This window comes from Budorcas taxicolor, chromosome 13 (genome assembly GCF_023091745.1).
Source record: "Budorcas taxicolor isolate Tak-1 chromosome 13, Takin1.1, whole genome shotgun sequence".
Lineage (NCBI taxonomy): Eukaryota > Metazoa > Chordata > Mammalia > Artiodactyla > Bovidae > Budorcas > Budorcas taxicolor.
In genome coordinates, this window is record NC_068922.1 from 73,165,422 (window position 1) to 73,190,863 (window position 25,442).

Here is a 25,442-nt window from a genome sequence, read left to right on the forward strand (position 1 = left end):
GATGGGGATCAAAACCCAGGTCTCTTGCCGTAGAGTGCCGCCCTCTCCGCGCCGCTGGCGCCGGCCCGGAGCCCTACTCGGGGCCAGGTGAGGGTTCTCCCCGCTTTCCGTCGCGGGGCCGAGATGCTCCCACCTGGGGCTTCTAGAAGGCTGAGGTGGGGGGGCGGGGAATCCCAGCTGCGGGGGCGGGACCCGAGCGCGCTGGCGATTGGCTCGGACGGCGGGGGCGGTCAAGGCCGGGGGCGGCCGTGGGTGGGAAGAGCGCCGCCGCCCTGCGCGCCCCCGCTGCCGCGTCCCACCCGGGTGAGCGCACGCGGGCGCCGAGCGCGGGGCCGCGCGCCCACCATGAACGCCAGCGGCCCGGGCTACCCGCTCGCCTCGCTCTACGTGGGCGACCTGCACCCGGACGTGACCGAGGCCATGCTCTACGAGAAGTTCTCGCCCGCTGGTCCCATCCTGTCCATCCGCGTGTGCCGCGACGTGGCCACGCGCCGCTCGCTGGGTTACGCCTACATCAACTTCCAGCAGCCCGCGGACGGTGAGTCCCTAGGGGAGCGGTGGGGCGGGGGGTGGTGACGGTCAGACAGACAGACAGACTGTATCCCAGCCACCAGCGCGCTTTCATCTCTGGCCACTCCCGCACCTTCCATTTTGCAGCCAGGAAAACTAAGGTCCAGAGTTGCAGGAGGGGGCCCCTGAGACAGGAACTCGCAATTTGTGTGCCCCCTACTCTGTTTCACTGGTGCTCCATCTTCCAGAAGAGAGGTGATGCTGCCGAGTGAAAACAGCCAAGGGCTTAGGGGTCAGCCAGACCTGGGATTAGAAGGCCAGCAACGGTGCGACCTTGAGCAAATGAGTCAGTCTGAGGTTCAGCTACCTGTCTGCAAAATGGAGGTGGCACCTGCCTCGTAGAGTAGGAGGAAAGCAATGCACACCACCTGGTGAGGAAGATGCCCCGGAAGGCACAGGTGATGGTGGGTGGGGCAGCCAGGAGTGCTCAGCCTCGGTCTGCGGCCTTTCCTGACAGCGGATCCCGAGGTCTGTCTGCATCAGGCGCCTCCACTTCGGGGAACCCCGAAAAGCTGCCTCCCCTCTGGAGTCCACAGCCCATTTCTCAAAACTGATAGGATCGATCAGAGCTTGCCAGCTGGGTATGTCCTGATTTCTGTTCAGAGCCGAGAGGAGAAAAGTTAAGAGCGCTGGATTTTGTTGTAGTTCTGCCATGAGAGTGTGAGCTCGAGCAAGTCGTCACACCTGGCGCCTCTTTTTCTGTAAAATGGGACTAACGCTTGTTCCCCAGGAGCATGGAGGCAATGGGGATTGTGTCTAGGAAGTAGTTCCAGTGTCATGCGGTACATTGTAAGCCCTGGGTAAGTGCTAACCTAAGAAGAATCCTGGTAACTATATACAGCAGGTGTGAGACTCTGGAGACGTAACCAAAAGAGGCCTGCCCCAGCCAAGTCCACAACGGGGCGCCTTTACTCTGAGGCTCTTGGGAGGCTGGGGAGGTACCCGCCTCTGGGAGTTTGCTGGGGAGATTTAGCTGGTTTCCCAGCAGGTGACTGAGCCGGATTCCAGGGAGCTTTCCTCTCTGCTCTGCTTCACCGGGCCACTGCCTCTTGCCGTCTTCCGCCAAGTCCTGTAAAACCTGATTTAATAGAATGGGAAATTGAGCTCCAGACAAGAGAAGGAGTTTACTCCTGGCTGTTTATGGCAGGACTAGATGCAAAACCCAGACTTTTCCAAACTTGCCCACTGAGTATTCCACGGTTCCCCTCCATGCCTCTGAAACCTGAAGTGTCCCTGTAGCTGGGGACAGCACGCCACCTGGCAGGACGATGGGCATATGCTGTTGTGCTTAGACATGCTACTGTTTACCAAATACTTATCTGAGCTAGGCACAAAGCGCTTTGCACAGGTTATTTAATTTTTAACACTGAAAAAAATGGTTTATTTATTTGGCTGCACCTGGTCTTTATTGCCACATGCGGGATCTCTTAGTTGCAGCATGCAAACTCTTAGTTGCTGCATGTGGGATTTAGTTCCCTGACCAGGGATGGAACTAGGGCTCCGTGCATTTGTGAGCATGGAGTCTTAGTCACTTGACCACCAGGGGAGTCCCACACCTTATTTAATTTTCAGTCTGTCTGACAAGCCAGAGGTGGGTGATGTTCTTTCCCTTTGTTAGATGTAGAAAATGTGTTAGTCAATCAGTTGTGTCTGATTCTTTATGACCCCGTGGACTGTAGCCCACTGGGCTCCTCTGTCCATGGAGTTCTCCAGGCAAGAATACTGGAGTGAGTTACCATGCTCTTCTCCAGGGGATCTTTCCAACCCAGGGATCGAACCTGAGTCTCCTGTATTGCAGGCGGATTCTTTACCCACTGAGCCACCAGGGAAGTCCTTGAGTAGTATAATCATCAGCATCTCTTTCCAAGTGTAGAAATGGGCTTAGAGATGTGATGTTCACTTTCCTGAAAGCCATGCTCTTTGGGATCAAATCTCAACTCTGCTGCCCAGCACCTCTGAGCTTCACTTTCCTCAAACTGCTGCCACCCTTGTCATAGGGACCCTTCTGATCATTTCCCCTTCTGAGCCTCAGTTTGTCTTTTTATAAAATGGAGGTAGAAATTCATGCTCATTTCACTATGATAAAAGAGTTGAAGGAGATCCTCCCTGGAAGCTACACACATGAATTCTATTTATTCCTCTGAGCCTTCAAGCTCATCTCGAGTGAGACCCAGCCAGTGGCTCATTTATTGCTTGGCTCAGCTCCCAATTAAGCTGTTGAGGGCTCAGGGAAAGAAAATGCCCTTAGTTAGCTCCTTTCTTTCCTCCTGTCCAGCGGAGCGGGCACTGGACACCATGAACTTTGAGGTGATCAAAGGCCAGCCCATCCGCATCATGTGGTCCCAGCGAGACCCAGGACTTCGTAAGTCAGGTGTGGGCAACATCTTCATCAAGAACCTGGAGGACTCCATTGATAACAAGGCCTTGTACGACACCTTCTCCACCTTTGGGAACATCCTCTCTTGTAAGGTGGGTGTGCCTGTTGTGGTGCGGGGGGGCAATTGGTTCTGGGTTAGACATCTGAATGATGGTAGAGGATTAGCAAGCAGCACCTCACTTTACACTTTACAAGGTCTTATCAGTAAAGTTCCAGGTTCAGTTAGCACCTGAATGATAGTCGTTCTCAGTTTTCTCTTCATAGAACTACTAAGTGGTCACCTATGGATCGGCTAACTATTGCCGAATAACCACCTCAATATAGCAGGTGTCAACAGCAGCCATTTATTTTGCTCATAATTCTGCCATTGGTGGTTTGGGCTGAGTTCAGCTGGGCAGTTCTTTTGCTCTTAGCTGTATCCTTCGTATGCCCACTGAGAGCTGGATGGCTCTGCTGCTAGGGAGTGAGTGCTTGTCAGCTGGACTGTCCTGGTTTTCCTTCCTGTGGGCTTTCCTCCTCCAGCAGGCTCGCTCGGGCTGTTCTCATGGCAGTAGTAGGGTCTCAGCAGATGGAGAGCGGAAGCTCGCCAGGCCTCTTGAGACCTAGACTCAGAACTAGCACTGTCATTTCATTGCATTCTACTGGCCAAAGTAAGTCATGAGAACAACCCAAATTCAGAATGAGAGGGCAGGAGACGTGATAGGACAGAACAAGTAGATGCAAGAAGGCCCTTAACTGGGGCCATGATGGCAGCGGACATCATGTTTGTAGCATTTCTCTTATGATAGAATGGAAATTTCCTAAGAATAGGGATTTGGTTCACCACTGTCTCCCAGTCCCTAAATGGGATATGGAAACAGTAGGTGCTCAATAAATATTTGTTGAGCTAATGGCTGTATTATCATTTGGGAAGGAATGTGGGCATTTCTCTGACTTATAGTTGAGGGTCAGGGGGCCATACAGCCAGCTAGTCTGTCCTGACAGGCCTAACCCTGGGTGGTTTTGCCCCCTGATTTTATGAGGATGGTTGGTCAGTTACCTTGCAGCGTTTGGTATGTGCAGCCTTCTGGGGAGGTGGCCAGGGGAAGGGGGGTGATGGCGCCCCCATGTGTTAGAACTCTTCCTTGACTCCTGTGTGACAGGCACAGTCCTGAAGTTCTCAAGTGAGGACTTAACCCCTCTCTGTGAGTGAGGGGGTATTCGCGTGACTCAGAGGGACACACAGACTGGAGGAGGTGCATTAGCTGCTAAAGGCACTCCCTGATGGAAAGAGCTGTTTCCTATCTCTGAGGATCAGTGGGAGGGGAAGTCTTAACTGTGTGCTAAGTTCCTACAATAAGAATAGCAGATTTTCCCAGCACTTTCCGGTGCAGATCTTCTCCATATACATCCTCATTGAATTACCTACAGTGGCCTCTTAAGATGTAAATAGGAGGATCCCTGAGTTACGTGGAGGGCAGAGAGGCTCAGAATTGGGATCACTTATTCCCAGTTATATGTTATGGGGGTGGGAAGTAAGTGGCTAAGCCAGGATCTGAAGCAGTGGGTTTGCCAGCTTAGTTGAAGCTAACTTAACAGGGATGAGTATGTCTGTCCCCATCACCGAGGGCTTGAGGCTCCTTCTAGGTCACTGAGGATTGGAACAAAAGCTCTGTGTGACTTGGGCAAGTCTTTGCAGGCCTAATGAAGCCCTGTTGGGGGCCTCATTAGGTACAAAGCATTCAATGTGGCCCATTACCCTGAGTGTTTGCCTTTATATTTTATGAGGATGGCTGGTCAGTTACCCTACCCAAGACCCTGGCATATCCAGCCTTCTGGTGAGATGGCGAGGGCAGGAGAGAGGTTGGGAGTGATGACACCCTCTGTGTTAGAACTCTCTCTTGCATGCTCTCAGGCTGTTGGGAGGAAATGGTGAGACTTTTAGCAACAGCAGGAAATTGAGCTCTGAGGGAGATGCATTGGGACCCAGGGAGACAAAGGCCCAGGAAGGACAGTGCCCTGAGTGGCTGAGGAAAGGTTTGTGAGGCATGGTGGGACTCCCCCTGATCTGGAGCCAGGCTCCCCAAGTGCAGACGTCAGCCCAGCCTACCAAGCAGAGAGGCAATGTAACACAGTTGGTTAGACCTTGGACTTTGGGACCAAGAGTCCTGGGTTCAAATCCTGCCTCTTCCACTTTCCGGCAATATGGCCTTGGGCTGGTTGTTTAAGCTCTCCATACCTCAGTTTCCTCTAAAAGGGGGCAATGACAAAACCTACCTCGTTAGGGTGGTGGTGAATGTATTGGTTGGCCAAAAGTTTCATTTGTGTGTTTCCATAACATCTTACAGAACCCCTTGAATGAAATTTTTGGCCACCCAGTGTTAACTCAGGTAATTTTCACAACACGGGTAGCCCTAGAGAGAGTAATGGACTTCCCAATAAGCCTATGTCAAAAGTGTCACTTGCTCATTTGTGTCCGACTCTTTGTGACCCCATGAACTGTAGCCCACCAGGCTCCTCTTTCCACAGGATTTCCCAGGCAAGAATACTGGAGTGGGTTGCCATGCCCTCCTCCAGGAGATCTTCCCGACCCAGGAATTGAACTAGGCTCTTCTGCATTGCAGGCAGATTTTTTACTGCTGAGCTAGTGGGGAAGCCCATTAAGCACCTACAAGAATCAAATAATTATTTCTGCTGGCTGGCTGACCTTGGACAAGTCATTTATTCCCATTTTCCCCAATCAGGCATTTGAGACTCAGAGGATAAGAATTGCCTCGGAGGGTTCTTATGATAAATACATCAGTATGGGATGCCCTTAGCAGGTGTTTGGCTCGGAGTGGGGCTCAGTCGGTGTGATTAAATCTGAATGGCAGAGCTGGGCTTGAGTTGAACATGGAGGGGCCCTACTTGGGGCTGGAGCGGTGTGTGTTGGTTATGGATTTGGAAGCAGGACTTGTGCACTCCAGTTGGAGAGCCTCAGTTGTCAGGTTGGTGTAGTTCTGTGGATTGTAGGAGCTGCTGGGGGTTATTCCCAGAGAGACATGGTCACAGTTACATTTTAGAAAAAGTGTCACACAGGTCAGTCCAGAAAGAAATTAGGTTGGGAAACTGGGATGGTGGTTGAGGTAGAAAAGTGTCACTTAGCTGAGTGGGGGCAGTCCCCTCAGTGAGGGGAGCCGGGGACCCCGTGACATGGTCACTAGGGGTCTTAGGGCAATTTCAGTCAGAGGAAAGGGGACTCTATGAACCCAAGATCTTTCCTGTTCTTGAGGTCTCTCCTAACTTGAGAGGGGAACCTTACAGAATGGGAGTAGGATGTTTGTAGATCTTTTCAAAATTTGAAACAAGTCTGCTGTTGAAATAACTAATTGGTAAATGTTTTTTGAAAATATTTATTTGGCTGCAATTTTTGTTGAAGCATGTGAACGCTTAGTTGTGGCATATGGGATCTAGTTCCTTGACCAGGGATCAAACCCAGGCCCCCTGCATTGGGAGCATGGAATCTTAGCCACTGGACCACCAGGGAAGTCCCATTAATTGCTACAGTGTAAACAATGTGGAAAGAAATAAAATAAAAAAGATTCCATCACTTTCAACTGTAGTTCCCCAAAATAGTAATTCTTAACAGTTTTGTGTGTCTGTTTAAAAATTTCTTTGCCAAGGTATGGAAGCAACCTAAGTGTCCATCAACAGATGAATGGATAAAGATGGTGTGGTTTATATATGCAATGGAATACTACTCAGCCATTAAAAAGAATGAAATTTTGCCACTTTGCAGGAATGTGGATAGATGTGGAAGGCATTATTCCAAGTGAAATAAGTCAGGAAAAAACAAATACCCTATGACATCATTTTTTTATATATAGAATCTAAAAAACACAACAGATGAGTGAATATAATTAAAAAAAGAAGCAGCCTCACAGATATAGAGAGCAAACTAGTGCTTGCCAGTGGGGAGAGGAGGAGGGACAGAATAGCAGTGGGCGAGTGGGAGGTACAAAGTATTGGGCGTAGGCTTGCTCAGGGGTATATTGTATAACACAGACTATAACCAATATTTTGTAATCACTGTAAATGGAAAGTAACCTTTAAAAATTATATAAAAATAAAAATATAGCCATCCCACATTTTCCCTCTCCCTACTTTCCTTCCTTCTTTTATCTTTCCCCTCTCTCTGTCACTTTTCCATTCTTTCTCTATCTCTTTGTCTCTCTCTGTCCAAATGGTTTCCACTACATATGTATTTCTTGTGTTAGCAGAAACTTAAATGTTATCAAAAAAGCCAAAAAAAATGTTCTCAAATGTGTAGATGCCCACTTGAATCTAAGTGGACTTGATTTTTTCCCTCAGGTAACAATATACCTTACAGGTAACTCTGCCAGCCATGAAATCTCTTCGACTATGCATACAGCAGACCAAGATGTGTTATTTACTTAAACAGTCTTCTCTCTTCTGTCTGTCTCTTTTTTTTTTTGGTCTGCCAATAAATAGATTGTGTATTTAAAACAGATCAGCATTAATAAAATGTACAAATTATATCTATAAATATTAGAAACAGTGTGTCATTATTATTTTACTATATGCCAGAGACAGTGAAGTGAAGTGGTTCAAGTCTCAGTTTTGGTATTCACTAGCTGTACAATCTGGAGCAATTTATGAAGCCTGTTTCATTTCACTTATCTGTAATAGGGGTTAATAACTTCTACCTCACAGTTCTCTTGCCTGAAAAATCCCATGGACGGAGGAGCCTGGTAGGCCGCAGTCCATGAGGTCGCTAAGAGTTGGACACACTGAGTGACTTCACTTTCACTTTTCACTTTCATGCATTGGAGAAGGAAATGGCAACCCACTCTAGTGTTCTTGCCTGGAGAATCCCGGGGACGGGGGAGCCTGGTGGGAGGCCATCTATGGGGTCGCACAGAGTTGGACATGACTGAAGCGACTTAGCAGCAGCATAGTGTTATAACAGGGATGAAAGAAGTTAATTTCACACAAGCAGCATTTGGGACGCCAGTGTCCTCTTGATGGACACTTGGGTTGTTTCACGATGCAGCAAGGGAGGGCAAGTGACTTGAATCTAATCCTTTTATCCATCGTGTTAGGAAGATCATTAAAAGCTGGTCTGTGGTATAGACAAGACCTGTGTTCAATCTGAGGATTTTGTCCCTCTTTACTGTGTGATCTTAAGCAAACAGATTGACCTCTCTGAGCTTTCATTTCCCACCTGTAAAATAGGGCTGTTGCGTGACATAGGATTGTCTTGACAGGCAGGGAGCCAGCACTCAGAGATTAGTCATTTATCACGGTTGTCATTCTTTTCTACGGGAACCTCCTGCTGGATGTTCTGTGTCCTGTTTCCCTGGGGTGCAGGTGGTGTGTGATGAGCACGGCTCCCGTGGCTTCGGCTTTGTGCATTTTGAGACCCACGAGGCTGCACAGAACGCCATTAGCACCATGAACGGAATGCTGCTGAATGACCGCAAAGTGTGAGTGAGGAGGTGGGGGGCGTGGGGTCAGGGCTAAAGGAGCAGAATCATGGTACTGCCAGCCTGGGACCAATCCTACTGCTGCCCCCTAACGGACACTGGACACGGAGCAGCTGTGGTCTTACTGGCAGTGGGACCTCACATGAGCTGCTTAATCTCCCAGGGACTCATTTTTCCAAGTAAAACATGGGGCTGCTGCCATGTGTTGGAGGGTGATTCTGAATAGTAAATGAGGGGATGCTTTGGAGATTCCAGCTAATGGCCAAGTCATCCATGGACTCAGTGATCTGTGTCTGTTTTCCAGCCTTCTCAGTATGGCTGTGAACTTTATTAAACCTTTTGTTTCCTGGGATTTGGAGACAGGAAGGAAGGTTGGCATACGCTTAGCCTGCCACTTTCATACCTTTAAGTTTGGCGTCTTTCCCACTTTACAGATGGAAAATTGAGTCACAGGTGCTGGAGAGAATCTGCTCCAGTGATTCTCACTTAGTTCTGGTGGTTTTTTTTTTTTGGCTGCACCGAGTCTTAGTTGCAGCATATGGGATCTAGTTCCCTGACCAGGGATCAAGCCCAGCCCCTTGCATTGGGAGTGTGGTGTCTTAGCCACTGGACTACGAGGGAATTACCCCCCTAATTCTGGTTCTGCTCATCAGATGGCCCAGCCCTAAGCCTGAGGCTGAGCAGTGGAAGAGACTTTGAGCTGGGAAATGCCCAGGGTCATTTTGTCCAGAGTTTCTCTATCAGTAAACCTGAACTTTGGTGGGCTTTTCCTGAATCTCCAGAAGCATGTTTCTATTTTTGGCAGGTTTATTTTGCCTGTTTTCCTGTTATTCAGTTTCCTTTAATTTTTGGTGCCAGCTATAACTATCCTGTGCTAAATATCTTATAGGTACCTCAAGTTTTCTTGTGCTTGCTTTTTTCCCCTTAATCTAGGATAGTTTCTTAGATTTTATGTTTTTGTGGACTTGGAAATTACAATTTTTAAACTTCATATCACATTTAAATTATTTCAGGGCCCCCCACCCCCACCCTGCCACCTGCCCCAGCGACACTGGCATAAACTGCATCTGGTTCTCTCACAACCAGCATACCCAATACATGTTAAATGAATAAGCATATCCCTGTGATGTGAGTTTGATCCTCAGCTTTACTGAAATGACCACTGAGGCTCAGAGAGATTAGTAACTTGCCTGGGGTCACACAGCTTGGCAACTACCAAGTGAGGATTCAAGGCCTTTTCTGTGTGACTCCCACCCAGCTTTGTGCTCTTGTCTCTTGGGCACTCAGCTGCCTCATGTGCAATAGGAGATCCAGTGCATTTGTTACAAGAGGAAAGTCATCTGAACCTTACTCCGGGACATAGAGTCTTGGCTGTTGGAAGTAGTTGGGTCTTGGAGTATTGTCCTGCCCAGTCCCCACATGAGGAGTACAGAGGCCCCAAGGCCGGCAGCAATTGACTCAAGTGACCCAGGCCTGCTGGGCGGGCTGGAGCAGCAATGGGGGTGGTTGATGGCAGCCGTAGGGCAGCTGCCTACCCTGTCTGTGTGTCCACAGCTTCGTTGGCCACTTCAAGTCCCGACGGGAGCGGGAGGTGGAGCTGGGCGCTCGGGCCATGGAGTTCACCAACATCTACGTGAAGAACCTCCACGTGGACGTGGATGAGCAGGGCCTGCAGGACCTCTTCTCCCAGTTTGGTGGGCGTGTTTCCCAAGGGAGTTGAGGATCACTTCTACTCCCAGCTCAGGCTGTGGGCGAGGGCCCCCTGGGGCTTCCGGAAGGCTTGGGGGGAGGTTGGGGGCCATCTCGAGGCTTCCTTGACACCCCTTTGAGCTGAGTTGCCCTTCCCAGGGAAGATGCTGAGTGTCAAGGTGATGAGGGATGACAGCGGCCACTCCCGCGGCTTTGGCTTTGTCAACTTCGAAAAGCATGAGGAAGCCCAGAAGGTAGGAGCATCCCCATGGCCCTGTTTCATGGAGGAGGTGCGGAGCCAGGCCTGGGAACAAGAGAGATTAGGAGCGGAGGGCTCCAGCTTCCCATGGAGGAAAAAGTCCCTCCCCAGATTGGGTCCATCGGAGCCAGGGCCCTTCATGCCTGTGGTGAAGGCAGATTCCTTCTGCCTCCTCTGGTTGTTTCCATACCCTGAGGTTGGCTGGCTTTTCACAGAATCTTACTACACGGGAGCTAGTAGGGGCCTTTGAGACAGCCATTGTTTTGGCCCTGCACATGGCATATGGGATCTTAGTTCCCTGACCAGGGATCTAACTTTCACTCCCTGCAGTGGAAGCACTGAGTCTTAACCACTGGACCTTGACTTGATGGTGGGATTGAGGCCAGGGAGGGGCAGTGCCATGTTATTCCTTGCTTCCAAGCCTTTGCAAACATTTTCTCAAAACACTTCCCCTCCCGTATTCTTTAGACCAGTGCTGTCCACTGGAAATATAACATGGGCCACGTGTGCAGTTCAAAACTGTCCAACAGCCATGGTAGCAAGGATAAAGAAACTCCTGTAATTTTCATATATTTTGTTATTCAGATGATCACTTCAATGTGATGTAACAGTGATGCAATGGATTGTGATACAAAATTTGTATTGATAAACACTGAGATTTTTACATTGCCTTTTTTGTACTAATTCTTTGAAATCTGGTGCCTCTAGCACGTCAGTTCAGACACCATATTTCAAGTATTCAGGAGCTGCATGTGACAAGTGACTGCCATGTTGGACAGTATAACTGTAGACTATTGACAGGTCTCAGCTTATACTTTTCCCTCCTCAGGAAGCCACCTCTTCCTGTCCTTAATGCTTCTGATGAGGTGCCCCTCCTGTCTGTCTCCATCTTTAGCACAGATTCTCCTTGGATAGAACTGAGGGCAGGGACTGGTCTTGTATCACTGTTAAATCTCTAGTATTGCTGGTAGGTACTAGGTACATATATCCTAACCTAGGGAAAGGTTCAAGGTCACACTATGAGTAACAAAGGGTTAATGTCCTATTTTACCTCCCACCGTGAAGCTGTTTCCATGACTGCTGCCCCATTAAGCTCACTGGTCATGGAAGAGCTCAGCCTATGGTGGGATCCTGGGCCCATCTTGAGAGCAGCCACTTCTCACTGAGCATGTACCACGGGCCAGGCGCTGCCTGGTTTTTCATATGCTCTCCTGTCTCTCCCACCAATGTGGGCTCTACTGTAATTATCAGGATCCAGTAGGTTGTAGCTAAGAAGACAGATCATTGGAGTTAAAACGAATTCTATGAAGTTTTGTCCTTAAGTAAAGGGCTCCTTTGAAAACTAACTTTTTGTGTGCCCTTGAACAAGTCCCGTCCTTTATGTAGACTTTGATTGTCCCAACTATAAAGCAATAAGTTGGAGTAGATGGATGAAGCTGGCAGGGGGAACCATAGTCTCCAAGGTCTTAGGTAATGACCTGAGACTAATGTAGACAGTCAGTTCTTGGGGGCCCAGTGTTTTTATATATATTTACATTCATCTGCATGTTTAGGTAGAGAAGCAAGTCATCATCATGTGAAAGTATTTACTAATGAACTGACCACTTAAAAATTAAATTCCCTTCCAAACATTTCTCCTCCCTAATCCACGTCTTTGAGTCAGTACACATATGGGTCTGCCTTTTGCAGATTTTTGCAGATGAACTGATGCAGATTCAGTTCATTATGAATGGGTTGCAGAAAGACATTGTACCTCTTACAGAAGATGTAGGATTCCATAACTGAAGAAAAGCCAACAAGGGTTAAGTCAATGCTTCTAATCTAAAGCCTTCATAGTTAGCAAAAAGGGTTATCTTTGCTGTGAAACCCCAACATGAAGGCTGTGGATGATGGCATCACACCATTTTGAAAGAATCATGCTTGCTGCTTTGTTCAAATCATCAGTGTGTAGTTACACTTGGAAGCTAAATATTAAGTATGGGAAATGTCGCAAATTAAAATTTCACTTTTTAAAGTAAAGCTCAAAGCAATTAAAAAAAATATCTACAGTTTACTCTGAAATTTTGTCCCATGTTTTTTTAAAAAATGGAGTCACTTTAAATGGCCTTGATCCTGGTACCAGTTTCTCTCAGCTAACGAGGCTGGCCTGGCTTGCAAGTGGCGCCCCCTGCACCGAGGAGATGGGACTGGAGGCCAGGTTAAGGCCAAGGGCTCATGAGAGTGGTTACCAATGAGGTAACTGGCTGCCTCTTCTCTGCACAGGCTGTGGTGAACATGAACGGGAGGGAGGTGAGCGGGCGGCTGCTCTACGTGGGCCGGGCCCAGAAGCGGGTTGAGCGGCAAAATGAGTTGAAGCGCAGGTTCGAGCAGATGAAGCAGGACCGGCTGACCCGCTACCAGGTGAGGATCAGGCTTCCTGGGGCAGCTGCTTCGATGTGACAGTGTGTGTGCTGCCCTGAGAATGTGGCTCCCTCCCCCAGCAGTCCCACTTCCGGAAATTTGGCTTTGGGGATGAGGGTGGGGGAAGGGGCTGCAGCTTCCAGGTGCTGGGCTGGTTGAGTGAAGGGTGGGGTGTTGGGTGCTGCCTGCTGGGAACTGGAGGCTTGGTGGGTGGAGCCCGTATAAGCCCCTCCTTCCATCCCAAGGCATTCTGGGACTTGGAGGGGAAGGGGCGTGTCTAGCAGGTATCCTTTTCTTTCTAGGGCGTGAACTTGTATGTGAAGAACCTGGATGACTCCATAGATGATGAGAAACTGAGGAAAGAGTTCTCTCCCTATGGGGTGATCACCAGTGCCAAGGTGAGGGCCTGGGGCACCCACAGGGGATCCATATCTCCCTTCCATCCTCACTGGCCTTGAACACCCCAGCCCCGCCCTGCTTTGTGGCTTTCAGGGAGTTGGTGGTGCTAACCTGCATCTTACGGAGTGGGAACTGGGTCTGACCCCACTGAAGCTTGTTGTTTATCTGCATCTTATCTGGACTGGAGGGGAAGAGGGTAGAAATATAGGCCCATTCACACAGCTGGACTTATTGGGGTTCACAGTAACCTAGGTTCATTCAACAAGCATTTATTGAGTGCCTACTGTATGCCAGATACCAGAAATTTATATCTCAGAATTTCCATTGACTTGTGTTGTCTGGCCCTGGCCGGTGATATAACCTGTTTCTGGGCCTCAGTTTCCCCATACGGAAAATGAAAGAGTTGGCCTACATCATTCTTTGCTTATTATTTATTGAGCACCTGCTGTGTGCTCAGCCCTCTTAGCATCAGAGACATGATGTTGGCTCTGTGACCTTGAACAGATGCCTTCCTCGCCTCCTCTGTAAGATGAGGGTGATGGGCTCCATGGATGGTTCTGAACCCTGGCTTCTCATTAAAATCCCCTGGAGAGCTCTAAAGCAGATACCCAAGTCAGAGAACCTGAATGTAGATCTCTGCACATCTTAATTTTAAAAGCTCTCCAGATTTTAAAAAATATTTATTTGGCTGTCTCAAGTCTTAGTTGCAGAGAAGGCAATGGCACCCCACTCCAGCACTCTTGCCTGGAAAATCCCATGGACGAAGGAGCCTGGTGGGCTGCAGTCCATGGGGTCGCTAAGAGTCGGACATGAATGAGCGACTTCACTCTCACTTTTCACTTTCATGCATTGGAGAAGGAAATGGCAACCCACTCCAGAGTTCTTGCCTGGAGAATCCCAGGGATCGGGGAGCCTGGTGGGCTGCTGTCTATGGGGTCGCACAGAGTCGGACACAACTGAAGCGACTTAGCAGCAGCAGTCTTAGTTGCGGCATGTGGGTCTTTGTGGTGCACAGATTCTGTAGTTATGCCATGCAGGCTCAGTTGTTGCAGTTTGTGGGCTTCGTTGCCCCAAGGAATGTATAATCTTAGATCCCTGACCAAGAATCGAACCCGTCTCTGGCATTGCAAGGTGGATTCTTAACCACTAGATCGCCAGGGAAGTCCCTCCCCAGATTATTTTTAAGAAGAAAGCCACAGTGATCATTCATTCCATACTTGAGCACCTGCTGTTTTGCCAGGCCCTGTGGGGAGCACACAGGAATAAGTCAGATGTAGTCCTTGCTCTTGAGTAGCTTATAGTCTTGTGGGGAAGTCAGATGCATCATTAATTCGTGTCTACTATAGGGTGTGGTGGGGGTGAGGTCAGTATAGGAGGCAGAGTTGTGGTAGCTTAGCAGAACAGGAAGGAGGACTTCCAGTAAGAAGTGGCAGTGGTAGCAGCATTTGCCATGGCTGTGAAGAGGTAGCAAGCTGCAGGTGGGAATGAAGAGCTTTCCAAAGAAATCAGTGTGGGTGAGGGCCTTGGGACCTGCACATGTAGTGTGATAGTTGGGTTCTTAGGAAGTGGTCTAGAAGCTCTTTTGGCTATTGAACCCTTTTAAAATGTTCTTCAGGGGGCCTGGTATTTGGGGACGAGGTTCTAACAGTTTTTGAGTTAAGGACCTTTTCTCAAAAAAAAAGTGATAGAACTCTATGGGACATGTGAATTAAACACCAGTAAATCAGATTCAACTGAACAATCAATAAGCTGATAAATTTGATTTGTATGAAGGTCTGGGCCCTCTTTCCTGACAAATGCATACTTTATATAGTATTGTGGTTGGAAGCTGGGATTTTAAAGTTAATCAGAACTAGGTCTAAATCCCAGTCCTAGCATTAACTAGTTATAGAGCCTGGAGGAAGCCATTTGGTTTACTTGCTGCTGCTGCTGCTAAGTCACTTCAGTCGTGTCCGACTCTGTGCGACCCCATAGATGGCAGCCCACCAGGCTCCCCCGTCCCTGGGATTCTCCAGGCAAGAACACTGGAGTGGGTTGCCATTTCCTTCTTCAATGCATGAAAGTGAAAAGTGAAAGTGAAGTCACTCAATCCTGTCCTACTCTAGTGACCCCATGGACTGCAGCCTACCAGGCTCCTCCATCCATGGGATTTTCCAGGCAGAAGTGCTGGAGTGGGGTGCCATTGCTTTCTCCATTGGTTTACTTACTCATCTGTAAAATACAGGGGTAATACTGCCTACTTTGAGAGGTGTCCTAAGAATTAAAAGGCCAGCAAGTGGAGCACCTGCCCTCGATAGGTAGTGAGATAATGATCTGATTGTTTACGCATCTTGCATATAACTTCAGGAGGCTCACTGACCTCCTTGAAAAGCTCTTGAATTGAAGGGAATTGTTAAAATCTGGGTTGCTTAGAGGTGAGGCACACTGGGGTGATTATCTTGTTACAAAATGGGAAATTTTTGTAATCTTACATAGACTTATATAATTTATTTTCTATTTTATAAAATAGTGCTTGAAAATGAGATGATAGTGTTGTAAGTATGTTACATAGATTAAGTTCATAGTAAGCTCTGCATAAGTATTCATCGTATAATTTTCTCTTTTTAAAACCACCTGATAGGAGTTCTTATTAACTTGTTAAAACACTGTTTTTGTGCCAAGAAAATTTGGCTGTCTGATAAAGCTTATGGACCCCTTCTGAAGATATTTTTAAATGCATAAGAGAAAATTCATAGGATTAACAAAAAACAGCTGTATTGGAATCTATTTGTTAAAATACTAAGGTGACAGCAGTATGTGCTCCTTTAGTAATGCCTCAAGCTATAAGATCTAAAGAAATAAAACCAAAAAACTAAGATCTGGGGAAATTCCTTGGCGGTCCAGTGGTTAGGACTCTGCGCTGTCACTGCTGAGAGCCCAGGTTCAATCACTGGTCGGGGAGCCAAGATTCCCACAAGCCACGTGGCATGGCCAAAAGAAAAACAACTGTAAGACTAGTGAACTGGCAATGAGCCTAAAAGATCAAGGTCAGCAATAATTAATGTGATAGGAAAATATTCCTCTTGACAAAGTCTGCACAGCTAATGCTACTTTATTTTTTCTTTGCCTATATTCAGAATAGAAGGAAGTGCTAATATGAAAATATACCATTTTTTTCCCCCATCAAAGTTCACAGACCCCTAGAATTCTATCCAGTGATCTTTCTGAGGGGATCTGTGAACGCTCAGGTCAAGGCCTTGTATGAATGGGTAGCAAAGTGCAGTTGAAAGTCACTTATGTTAGGGTGTGGACTCTAATAGAGCAGATTTACAGTGTTCTCAGCTCAAGTCCTCAAGGAGTCAGGCCAGTGTCTCAACCCCCCCCCAAAAAAACCAAAAATCAGGAATCGTAAATGCAATATGGATTGAATCTTGGGAGAGAGAAATGTTAGGCCAGTGAAATCTGAATGAAATCTGTGTTTCAGTTAATAGCATTGTAGATAATAATTCATAGTATTGTCCCAATCAGTGGATATTGTAGTTTTGTTCCCATGTTAACATGGTACATTTGTCAAGCTAGGTGAAAGGTATGTAGTAAGTCTGTACTATTTTTGCAGATTTTCTATAAATCTGAAGTCCTTCCACCATAGAAAAGTTGTTTTTTTTTTAATATCACCTTTATGACCGATACGAACCAGGCTGGAAAAGTGGCTTCTTTTTTCTCTTTAAATATGTATTTATTTGACTGCTCAGGGTCTTAGTTGTGGCATTCAGGATCTAGTTCCCTGACTAGGGATTGAACCTGGGCCCCTAGAATTGGGAGCACAGAGTCTTAGCCACTGAACCAGCAGGGAAGTCCCAGAAAGGTTAAGCACCTCTTCCTGAGATTTCCAAAGAACTTGGCTCATGCCTTGCCAAGGCAGTGGAGGTTTTCCAGCAGTGTGCATTGGGTTTGAGTTGTGGCTAATGTGGACCTGCTGACTGGGTGACCGTGGACAAGTTGTTATTATTTTTTTTTCATAGTAGGATTTTTGTTTCTATTGCAAAGAAAATCAACATGATAAAGCACCAAAATACAATTCAAATTATTTTCTTGTTCAATACAAATCCCTTTAATGGAGTCTCTAGAAACTACAGCTCTTGAGAGCATTTCACTTTGGCCATAATTCACAAATGAACTAAAGAACTATATGGGTAGTTTAATGAAACCCAGAGAGTAGTTGAAATACAGATTTTTCATCATAGTGACACCCACCAAAAGGTTTAAGATTGTAGCCTGGCTGAGGAACCCTGCCCCTAAATTTTAACCTGTTCCAAACTATCAACCCACTTCATTATAGCCTCACTGAGGGCAGAAATTTAAAGCAGCTTTCCATCACTACTTAGAAAAATCTTCTTAAAAATATTTATTTATTTATTTGACTGTTTTGGGTCTTAGTTGCAGAGCGTGGGCTCTCTAGTTGTGGCTTCTGTGGTTGCAGCTCATGGGCTTAGTACCTCTGAGGCATGTGAGAATCTTAGTTCCCTGACCAGGGATTGAACCCACATCACCTAAAATGTGTGGTGGATTCTTTAACCACTGGACCACCAGGGAAGTCCCAGGAAAATCTTTAGGAGGAAAATTTAGAGGTCAAAATGAACTCTGAAATGCACCTATTCTCACTAACTCTGGGGAATGGTCTAGAAACTGAGGATCATCCCCCAGGTAGCAGGTGGGTTGGTCTTGGACAAGTCATTCTGAGCCTCAGTTCCATCACCTGTAAAGTGGGAGTGGCCATGGCTCCCCGCTCAGGTGGCTCTGCCTGTCAAATGAGAAGGTCTGTCAAGCATCTGGCATGTGGTGGGCCTCAGTAAATTTAAGGGTGAGAGGACCTCCATCAATTGCAACTTCTGGGTGCCCTCTGCACCAGGCTGGCCCCCTCCCTGGGGGAGGGAGGGGAGCTTGACCCCAGGAGTCTTCCTTCTTCACCCCCAGCAGCCCTTGTCTTGTCTTGCTTTTAGGTGATGACAGAGGGTGGCCACAGCAAAGGGTTTGGCTTTGTGTGTTTTTCCTCTCCAGAAGAGGCGACCAAGGCCGTGACAGAGATGAATGGGCGCATCGTGGGCACCAAGCCACTGTACGTGGCACTGGCCCAGCGCAAGGAAGAGCGGAAGGCCATCCTGACCAACCAGTACATGCAGCGCCTCTCCACCATGCGGGCCCTGGGCGGCCCCATCCTGGGCTCCTTCCAGCAGCCTGCCAGCTACTTCCTGCCTGCTGTGCCCCAGGTGACCGCCTGCCCACCCCCCTTCCCTGACGGCCAGGGAGAGCAGGCAGATCCGAGCTTTGCAGGCAGAGAGGGATTCCCAGGGTGCTTCTGCTGGAAACTCACTCGGCAGGCGGCCGTGGTCACCCCATCTCTGAAACGGGTAATAGTGTGTCCAACAGTGCTTCCTGATCTAGGAGAGATTTGTGAATATTGTGCAGAGAAAGATACTCTGTGGTCAAATACTGGGTTGGCCAAAAAGTTCACTCGGGTTTTTCCATGCTCTGTGAAAAGATTGCATTAAGCCAGACAAGCCTAGATTTCTTTACTGTGTACCTTCTTCTACCCTAATATGCCAGCAGGCACTGTGACTTTCCCATACTGGCAGGATTTACAGATTCTCCCAACTGAGATGGTTATTTTTGTGGGCTGTCTGCTAACATCTCTCCTGGATGTTGATGTCCTAAGGGGTCTTGTTTGGGTGCAGTGTGTCCCTCTGATTGTCCCCCTCCACTAAACTTTCTCTGTGTTCCCTGTGCCATAAGCCGCTTACCCGCCCGGGGCCTCAGTGGTCCGGCCAGCAGCCATGTCTCGGCGCCCCTTGGCCCCTGTTGGAAGGAGCTTGTGTGACTTGGAGGGGTAGGAAGATGTCTGTAGGAAGATGAATGGCTCAGAGAATGGGAACATTCCTTCCCCTTTGTAGTTACTTAAGCTGGCATGAGGGCCAGTGGGATGTGTCACCATTTTATCCAGGTTACTGGGCTAGTATCACTGATCAGCAGAGCAAGGACTGAGCCTGAGGTCTTGCCCTGAAGGGCTCAGGGCTAATGGACCTCCTGAGATGGGAAGTAGGAGCCTTCACCCCAACTTTCTGGATGTTTGCTGACTAGTCCCCTGGAGGGCAGACTGGTATTCCTGCAGTGGTGTCCTTGAGGGATGTAGTTGCTCACCTCTACCCCTGCGCCCCCTGCTGCTGCCACCCCCGTTCACTCTAGGTCTTTCTCTCCTACACAGCCTCCGGCTCAGGCTCCGTACTACGGCTCTGGCCCACCCATCCAGCCTGCCCCCAGGTGGACGGCCCAGCCACCCAGACCGTCATGTGAGTGACCCAGCCCCTCCCCCCTCGTGCCCCACCCCTGGCGGGGCAGCATGTGTTAAAGATGTGGACTTGGGGGTCAAGCCTGGCTCTGTGGCTTCCTAGTCATTTGGGTGGGTGACGTCTCCCCTCTGAGCCTCGGTTTCCTCTTGTGAACATGAGCCCGAGTGAGATGTGTGTAAAACACCAAGGACAGGGCTGTGTGCATGTAGAAGACACGCACACCTGAGCTGTTACCTTCAGTGAGCTCCAAAGGCTCTCTTGACTGGTGGTGGTAAAAGTTCCTGCAAAGCTGAGAAAATGAAACTCCATTGGCTGTACTGTTGAGGATGGTCCTTCTCTTCAGAGGGAAGTTCACCCTGACCTGAAGCTGACTTTGGGGGGCCAGGGTGTGTGGTCCTGACACCTGTGCCTCTTGGGGTCCCGGGTAGACAGAAGTTGGGTGGGCTTTGTAATTGCAGATTTCCATCCCCCTCCCCTGGAGGTCTGGGTCTCTGGTGAATTCCCTCCCTCCCCTGTCTGCCATTCATGTTCACCTTGCCACCCCCTTCCTCACCTTGGAACTGTCAGGGTGCAGTGTGTCCCTCTGATTGTCCCCCTCCACTAAACTTTCTCTGTGTTCCCTGTGCCATAAGCCGCTTACCCGCCCGGGGCCTCAGTGGTCCGGCCAGCAGCCATGTCTCGGCGCCCCTTGGCCCCTGTTGGAAGCTCCAGGCAGGTCTCCACCCACATGCCACACCTGGTGCCCCACACCCAGCGAGTGGGTGAGTGTGGGCAGGGCCAAGAGGAACCGAATGGAGGGCAGGTTGGGGAGCAAGGGCTTGCTGTTGGGGTTGATGCTGGTGGGGAGTCAGAACCGGCCTCCACAGTGACCCTGCCGCTGGCCCCCTTGGAGGGCAATGCTGGCATTAGAGGCTGTGCAGCGTGATAGTCAGCGTCAGCTTTAGGGTCCTACAGACCTAGTTCTGGGGCTGGCTCAATCTCATCTTGCTTGCTGCTGTACCTGGTATCCTCTTCCCTAAAATCTGGGTGAAAACAGTATTCCTGCTGTGTTATGTGAGTGAATGCAGTCATACCTGCAGGGGCTCAGCACCAGACCTGAATCTTAAGTACCTCAGCAGCTGTGAACAGGGGCGTAGGTGCTGGCTATAATCTGTTCCTTCACCTGGCAGATGTTTGCATATCTGTGTGTTGACCCTTTATGCCGTTTAGGGAATTCAGTGTGAATGCTGGTTTTGAGCTGTTAGGCTTTTGAGTTGCTATTGGGCCTTATCATTCCTACTTATTTCTTCCAGCCAATATTGGTACCCAGACCATAGGACCCAGTGTGACAGGATGCTCTACCCCTAGCAGGCCTCTCCTGACACACAAATACTCCACGCCAGCACACTGCACTGACAGGGTAAGGCTGGCCCAGCTGCCCCGTTAGTTTGGGCTCCAGGGGTGCCTGGCTCAGAACCTCCTCTAAGGCATTGTTGGTCTCTGGGCCTTGGTTTTCTTTCTTTTCTTGGCTTGTAAAGTTTCATTTATTAATGTGTACCATCAGAAGAGATATTCCACCCTCCCCCCTGCATCCCACCCTTACCAACAGAAAGGGAAAAAAGGCTAGGATCACATTTTGTTTGTTCATCAGAAGCTGCTTTGCCTGGGTTATTACCAGGATTAACTTGGGTTTCCTTAGTATTTACGTGGTGAGCAGCGAGAATGTGATCAGTCTGCAGAACGGAACTGAAAACATCTTCTGTAATTAAAAGACTGTGTGTTTATCTTCCTGCCCCCTTAAAAAGTCTCCAAGTCAGCATTTTCATATCCTGTCTAGAATTTCTGTATATATACTTCAAACTATTTCCTACAGAATGAACAAAAGTAGGCTTTAGAGAGCAAAACTATTTTAAAGTTACCAAGATGTGAAAAGTGAACGTTGAGTCTGACTCTTTGCAGTGACATGGACTATATTCCCCAAGGTCCTCTGTCCATGGAATTCTCCAGGCAAGAATACTGGAGTGGATTTCCCTTTTTTTCTCCAGGGGATCTTCCTGACCCATGGATCAAACCCAAGTCTTCCACATTGCAGGCAGATTCTTTTCCAGGGAAAGCCCACCAAGAAAGGGTCAGGAATCATGCTGGGATGCAGCCATAGAGCTACCTAATTAAAACGTGCCTATCCGGCACCAGGTGGTCAGTAGCGCGTAGCTTCACTTGGCCACATGCATTGGTTCCTAGCACCACGGAACACGTCTGTATTAGAATGTCACTTTGTCTTCTAGTCCACTGTGCCCTTGTTAGGGATTCTGCCCGCCTCCTGCCCCCGATTGTCCATTATCTTGCCCCCTGCTCCCCCTCTTCCAGAGACTTCCTTGGAGGCCTGTGCTCACCCGCTGGGGGCAGCTTTGCCCACCTGTGTGGTTAAGGGATGTGTCCCCGTGCCATGTGCAGGTCCAGGAGCCCGCTGTGCGTGTCCTCGGACAGGAGCCCCTGACCGTGTCCACGCTGGCTGCAGCACCACTGCACGAGCAGAAGCAGATGATCGGTGAGTGGCTGGTTCCCCTACCCTGGAGTGGGAGGGGGGTGTGCCACCAGTTGACTCACCAGCTGGAGGTCAGATGTGGAGGCCAGGTCCCCAGCCTCAAGCTGACCCACCTGCTGGGTGACCTTGTCCAAAGCGCCTTTACTTCCCAGGCTCCTGTTCATCTTCCAACACTGGTCAGACCAGGCAGTCCGAGATTTCTTCCAGCTTCGCTGTTCAAAGACTTTGACTCAGGCTGGGAGAAACCCCAGATGTGGGAGATGGGTTGGGGGGAGCTCGAGGGGGTAGGAGGAGGAGCAGGAGGGTAGGGTCTTGGGTTTCTGTCAGCAGATGGCCTGTTGTAGGGTGGGTGCTGTGGTTCCTCACACCCCTCCTGATGGGAAGAGGCTGTCACCACGTTTCATCAGTCACCTAGTGCCCACTGCTGGGAGGCAGGATGTAAACATGCACTGGGGAAAGAAACGGTGTCCCCCACACCTGAGCTCCTGTGCACACATCTCCTTCCTGGCATCTGGCAGGCCCTGCGGAAGTGTTAGGGTTACGGTTAATTGAATGAATGAATGAATGAACGAGTTCGCCATGGTCCCCGGGCTCTCTCTTCACCAAGACCTCCAGGCTCTTCTCTGAGGGCCCCCACTGCCATCACCCCATCGTTTACTCAGCTCACTGGGGCTTCCGTCACTCTCCTACCCACCTCAAAGAGAAACTCTAAATGGGCTTCATGGAGGGGAAGGCTCTGTGGGCAGTGCCCTGGAAACTCCTTCACTCTCCTCATGGGGGAAGCCCTCCCACCCCCACTAATGGCACCTAGCGCCTTGTCCTGGCTACACCCTCCACACATCGCCACCAGCACGAGGGCCCGTCCCTGAAAGTGCCCGCTGATGGAAGGTGAATTTATCTTGTGTGTTTGGCTCCACTGTCTCTCCAAAAAATCAAGTTCCATATTATTGTGTCCTGTCTAGAATTCCATGTGATCCTTCAAATGACTTCTTGCCTAATGAACAAGAGTAGTTTGGTTTTTTTCCCCGCCATACCCTGAGGCATGTGAGATCTTAGTGCCCCGAGCAGTGATCGAACCTGCACCCGTTGCACTGGAAGCACAGAGTCTTAACCACTGGAGTACAAAGGAAGTCCAGCAAGAGTAGTCTTTAAGACACAGGAATCAAGGCTGTGCCAGAGCACCTATGTGGTATAATGTCAAATTTGATTCTTCAGCCTCCAAGGTGGGGCTTGCAGTACTCACTTTACACTTGGGGAAGAGGCTCCTAAGAAGGTTCAGTGACACACCTGGAAGGAGCTGTCCTGGGGCAGAAACCTGAAATGCCTCTCTGTTCGGTTCCACGATATACACCGACCCCTGCCCCGGGGATGCCCGGCTGTCCACCAGGTGTGTGCCTAAGCCTCAGAGGCTGTTCTGTACAGGTGAGCGTCTCTTCCCCCTTGTCTACAATGTCCACGCCCACTTGGCCGGCAAGATCACGGGCATGCTGCTGGAGATTGACAACTCGGAGCTGCTGCTCATGCTGGAGTCCCCAGAGTCCCTCAACGCCAAGGTGGGCTGGAGCCTGGCGGGGGGCCGGGGAGGCCTGAGGGTGGAGGAGGGTTACGGAGCCAGGCGTCTGCTACTGGGACAGAGGAGGTGGGTTTTCTTGCTAATACCTGCTGGAGGTGGGGGTAGGGGAGAGCCTGGTAAAGGGCCTGCAACTTCAGCCCCTCCCATTCTCTGCAGCTCCACAGGCAGGACTGTGTAACAGGGAGGTGTGTTCAGACCCAGCCTAGGGGAAGGATTCCCCACCGCTGTCTGGCTAGGGTAGAAGGTGGCTGTTGGGGGTTTCTGTCATGGGAGCTGCTGTCATGGGAGCTGGTGCAGTCAGATGACAGCTCTGCAGCAATGCTAGGGAGGTGGGGGTTCTAGCCTCAGCTGGAGGTGGGGGAGGAGAGGCTGTCTCAGGACCCTGCTGGGGCTGCTGCCCATGTACCCCCCCCCCCCCCCCATGTACCCCACAGGTCGAAGAGGCTCTGGCAGTGCTGCAGGCCCACCAGGCCACGGAGCACATGCGAGGAGTGAACCTGCGCTGAGACCAGGTGGGTGGGAGGGGGCGGGAGAAGGGTGAGCTGAGTCCAGAAGCTCTAAGGAACAGGGCAGGGACATTCAGACTCCCCGAGAACCCTGTGGTGTCACTGGCTTATCTCAGAGACACCCGAGGAGGCGTTCAGGGGAAGCGGTGAGGATGAGAGGCGAGGAGGACAGACTGTGATGGGAACTGGCGTGGACTCTGGTGCCCAGTGGAGGGGTGGTTATCTTACTGGCTGCCGACCATGGGGGCCCAGCTCAGAACAGGCTGGCCTTGCCCTGGGGCCTGCCTACTGGTGCTTGGGCTAGTCTGCATCCTTACTTAAAGACTGCTGTGCTTGTTTTAGAAACATCTTATCTTTTCATCCCCAGAAAATGGAATCCTCACTCCCTTGGCTGAGAAACAGTGTTTCCTGCCCTTGTCTCTAAGGCCCTGTGAGCCGTGACTTCCCAATTGGGGTGTATCTGTACTTGAGCTTTTTGTGGAGTGAAGGCTGGTCACCCGGCTGACCTCTTGCATGTTGCTTTATGTATTAAAACTGCTGCAAACTTCACCTTGTCTCTCAGGAGGCCTTGTGTCAGAGGGAGGTGGGCAGGGCAGCGGGTAGCCTTGATCGCTGGGGGCTTTGGCTGTAAGGAACAGGAGCCTAGACGTGTGGTAACGTACACAGAAGGCCTGTCAACCGTGCGCCTGACAGAGCAGAGCTGCCAGGGACTGAGCCAGGCCACCCGCTGACGGTGCTTCGGGGTGCTGAACAGCTATCACAGGGCACTGGAGTGCCACACGTGAGACGTGCGTGGGGGTTCTGGACATCTGGCTTGAGCAGCCTGCAGGGCGGAACACTCTGGAAGCACCAGCCGCTGCTTTGCTCTGGACTGGCTGGTTAAGGGGTCACGTGGCAACTCCACTCCTGTAGAAAGACCTCAGGATGCCCTCCAAGGTTGCTGATTTATGCTGCTCTGTTTATGCTCCAACGTTTTCGTGAGTAAATCAAGGTACTTGCCTTCTGAGGACCTCGAGAAGGGAAAGTCACTTGTGACTAGATGTTGCCACTGAGCCTGCCTAAAATTAGAGGAAGAGTCAGGCCTGCTTAAGAGGCAGGGAGAAAAGGGGCATGCAGCTGCCCAATTTGAAATGATCCCTGGGCCAGGCCCACGGAGTTGCCGTGATTCAAATCCGCTTCAGCCTGAAGTCTGGTTGCTCAGAGACTCTGCCCTCGGAGAGGATGGAACCCTAAGAGCTGAGTATTGCCCTGCAATGAGCATGATGGGGGAGCAGGCAATAGACCCTGTCTGCTCGGCTTTATAGAGTCAAAATGTCTCCATTAAGGTGAAAATGGTTTAACTGAAGACAATAAGACA

At 49.7% G+C, this 25,442-nt stretch overlaps 1 protein-coding gene across 1 annotated transcript; it reads left to right on the top strand.

Annotated features, from left to right (window-relative positions):
* Nucleotides 1-345: 345 nt before the first annotated feature.
* Nucleotides 346-24,074, top strand: PABPC1L (poly(A) binding protein cytoplasmic 1 like). The gene is made up of 14 exons (XM_052650736.1): nucleotides 346-538; nucleotides 2,846-3,039; nucleotides 8,297-8,412; nucleotides 9,967-10,106; nucleotides 10,261-10,355; nucleotides 12,623-12,760; nucleotides 13,063-13,158; nucleotides 18,139-18,405; nucleotides 19,398-19,482; nucleotides 20,115-20,243; nucleotides 20,775-20,881; nucleotides 21,916-22,009; nucleotides 23,394-23,559; nucleotides 24,014-24,074. Exons 1-14 carry the CDS (start codon nucleotides 346-348, stop codon nucleotides 24,072-24,074), a joined length of 1,881 nt encoding a protein of 626 aa, XP_052506696.1.
* Nucleotides 24,075-25,442: the final 1,368 nt, after the last annotated feature.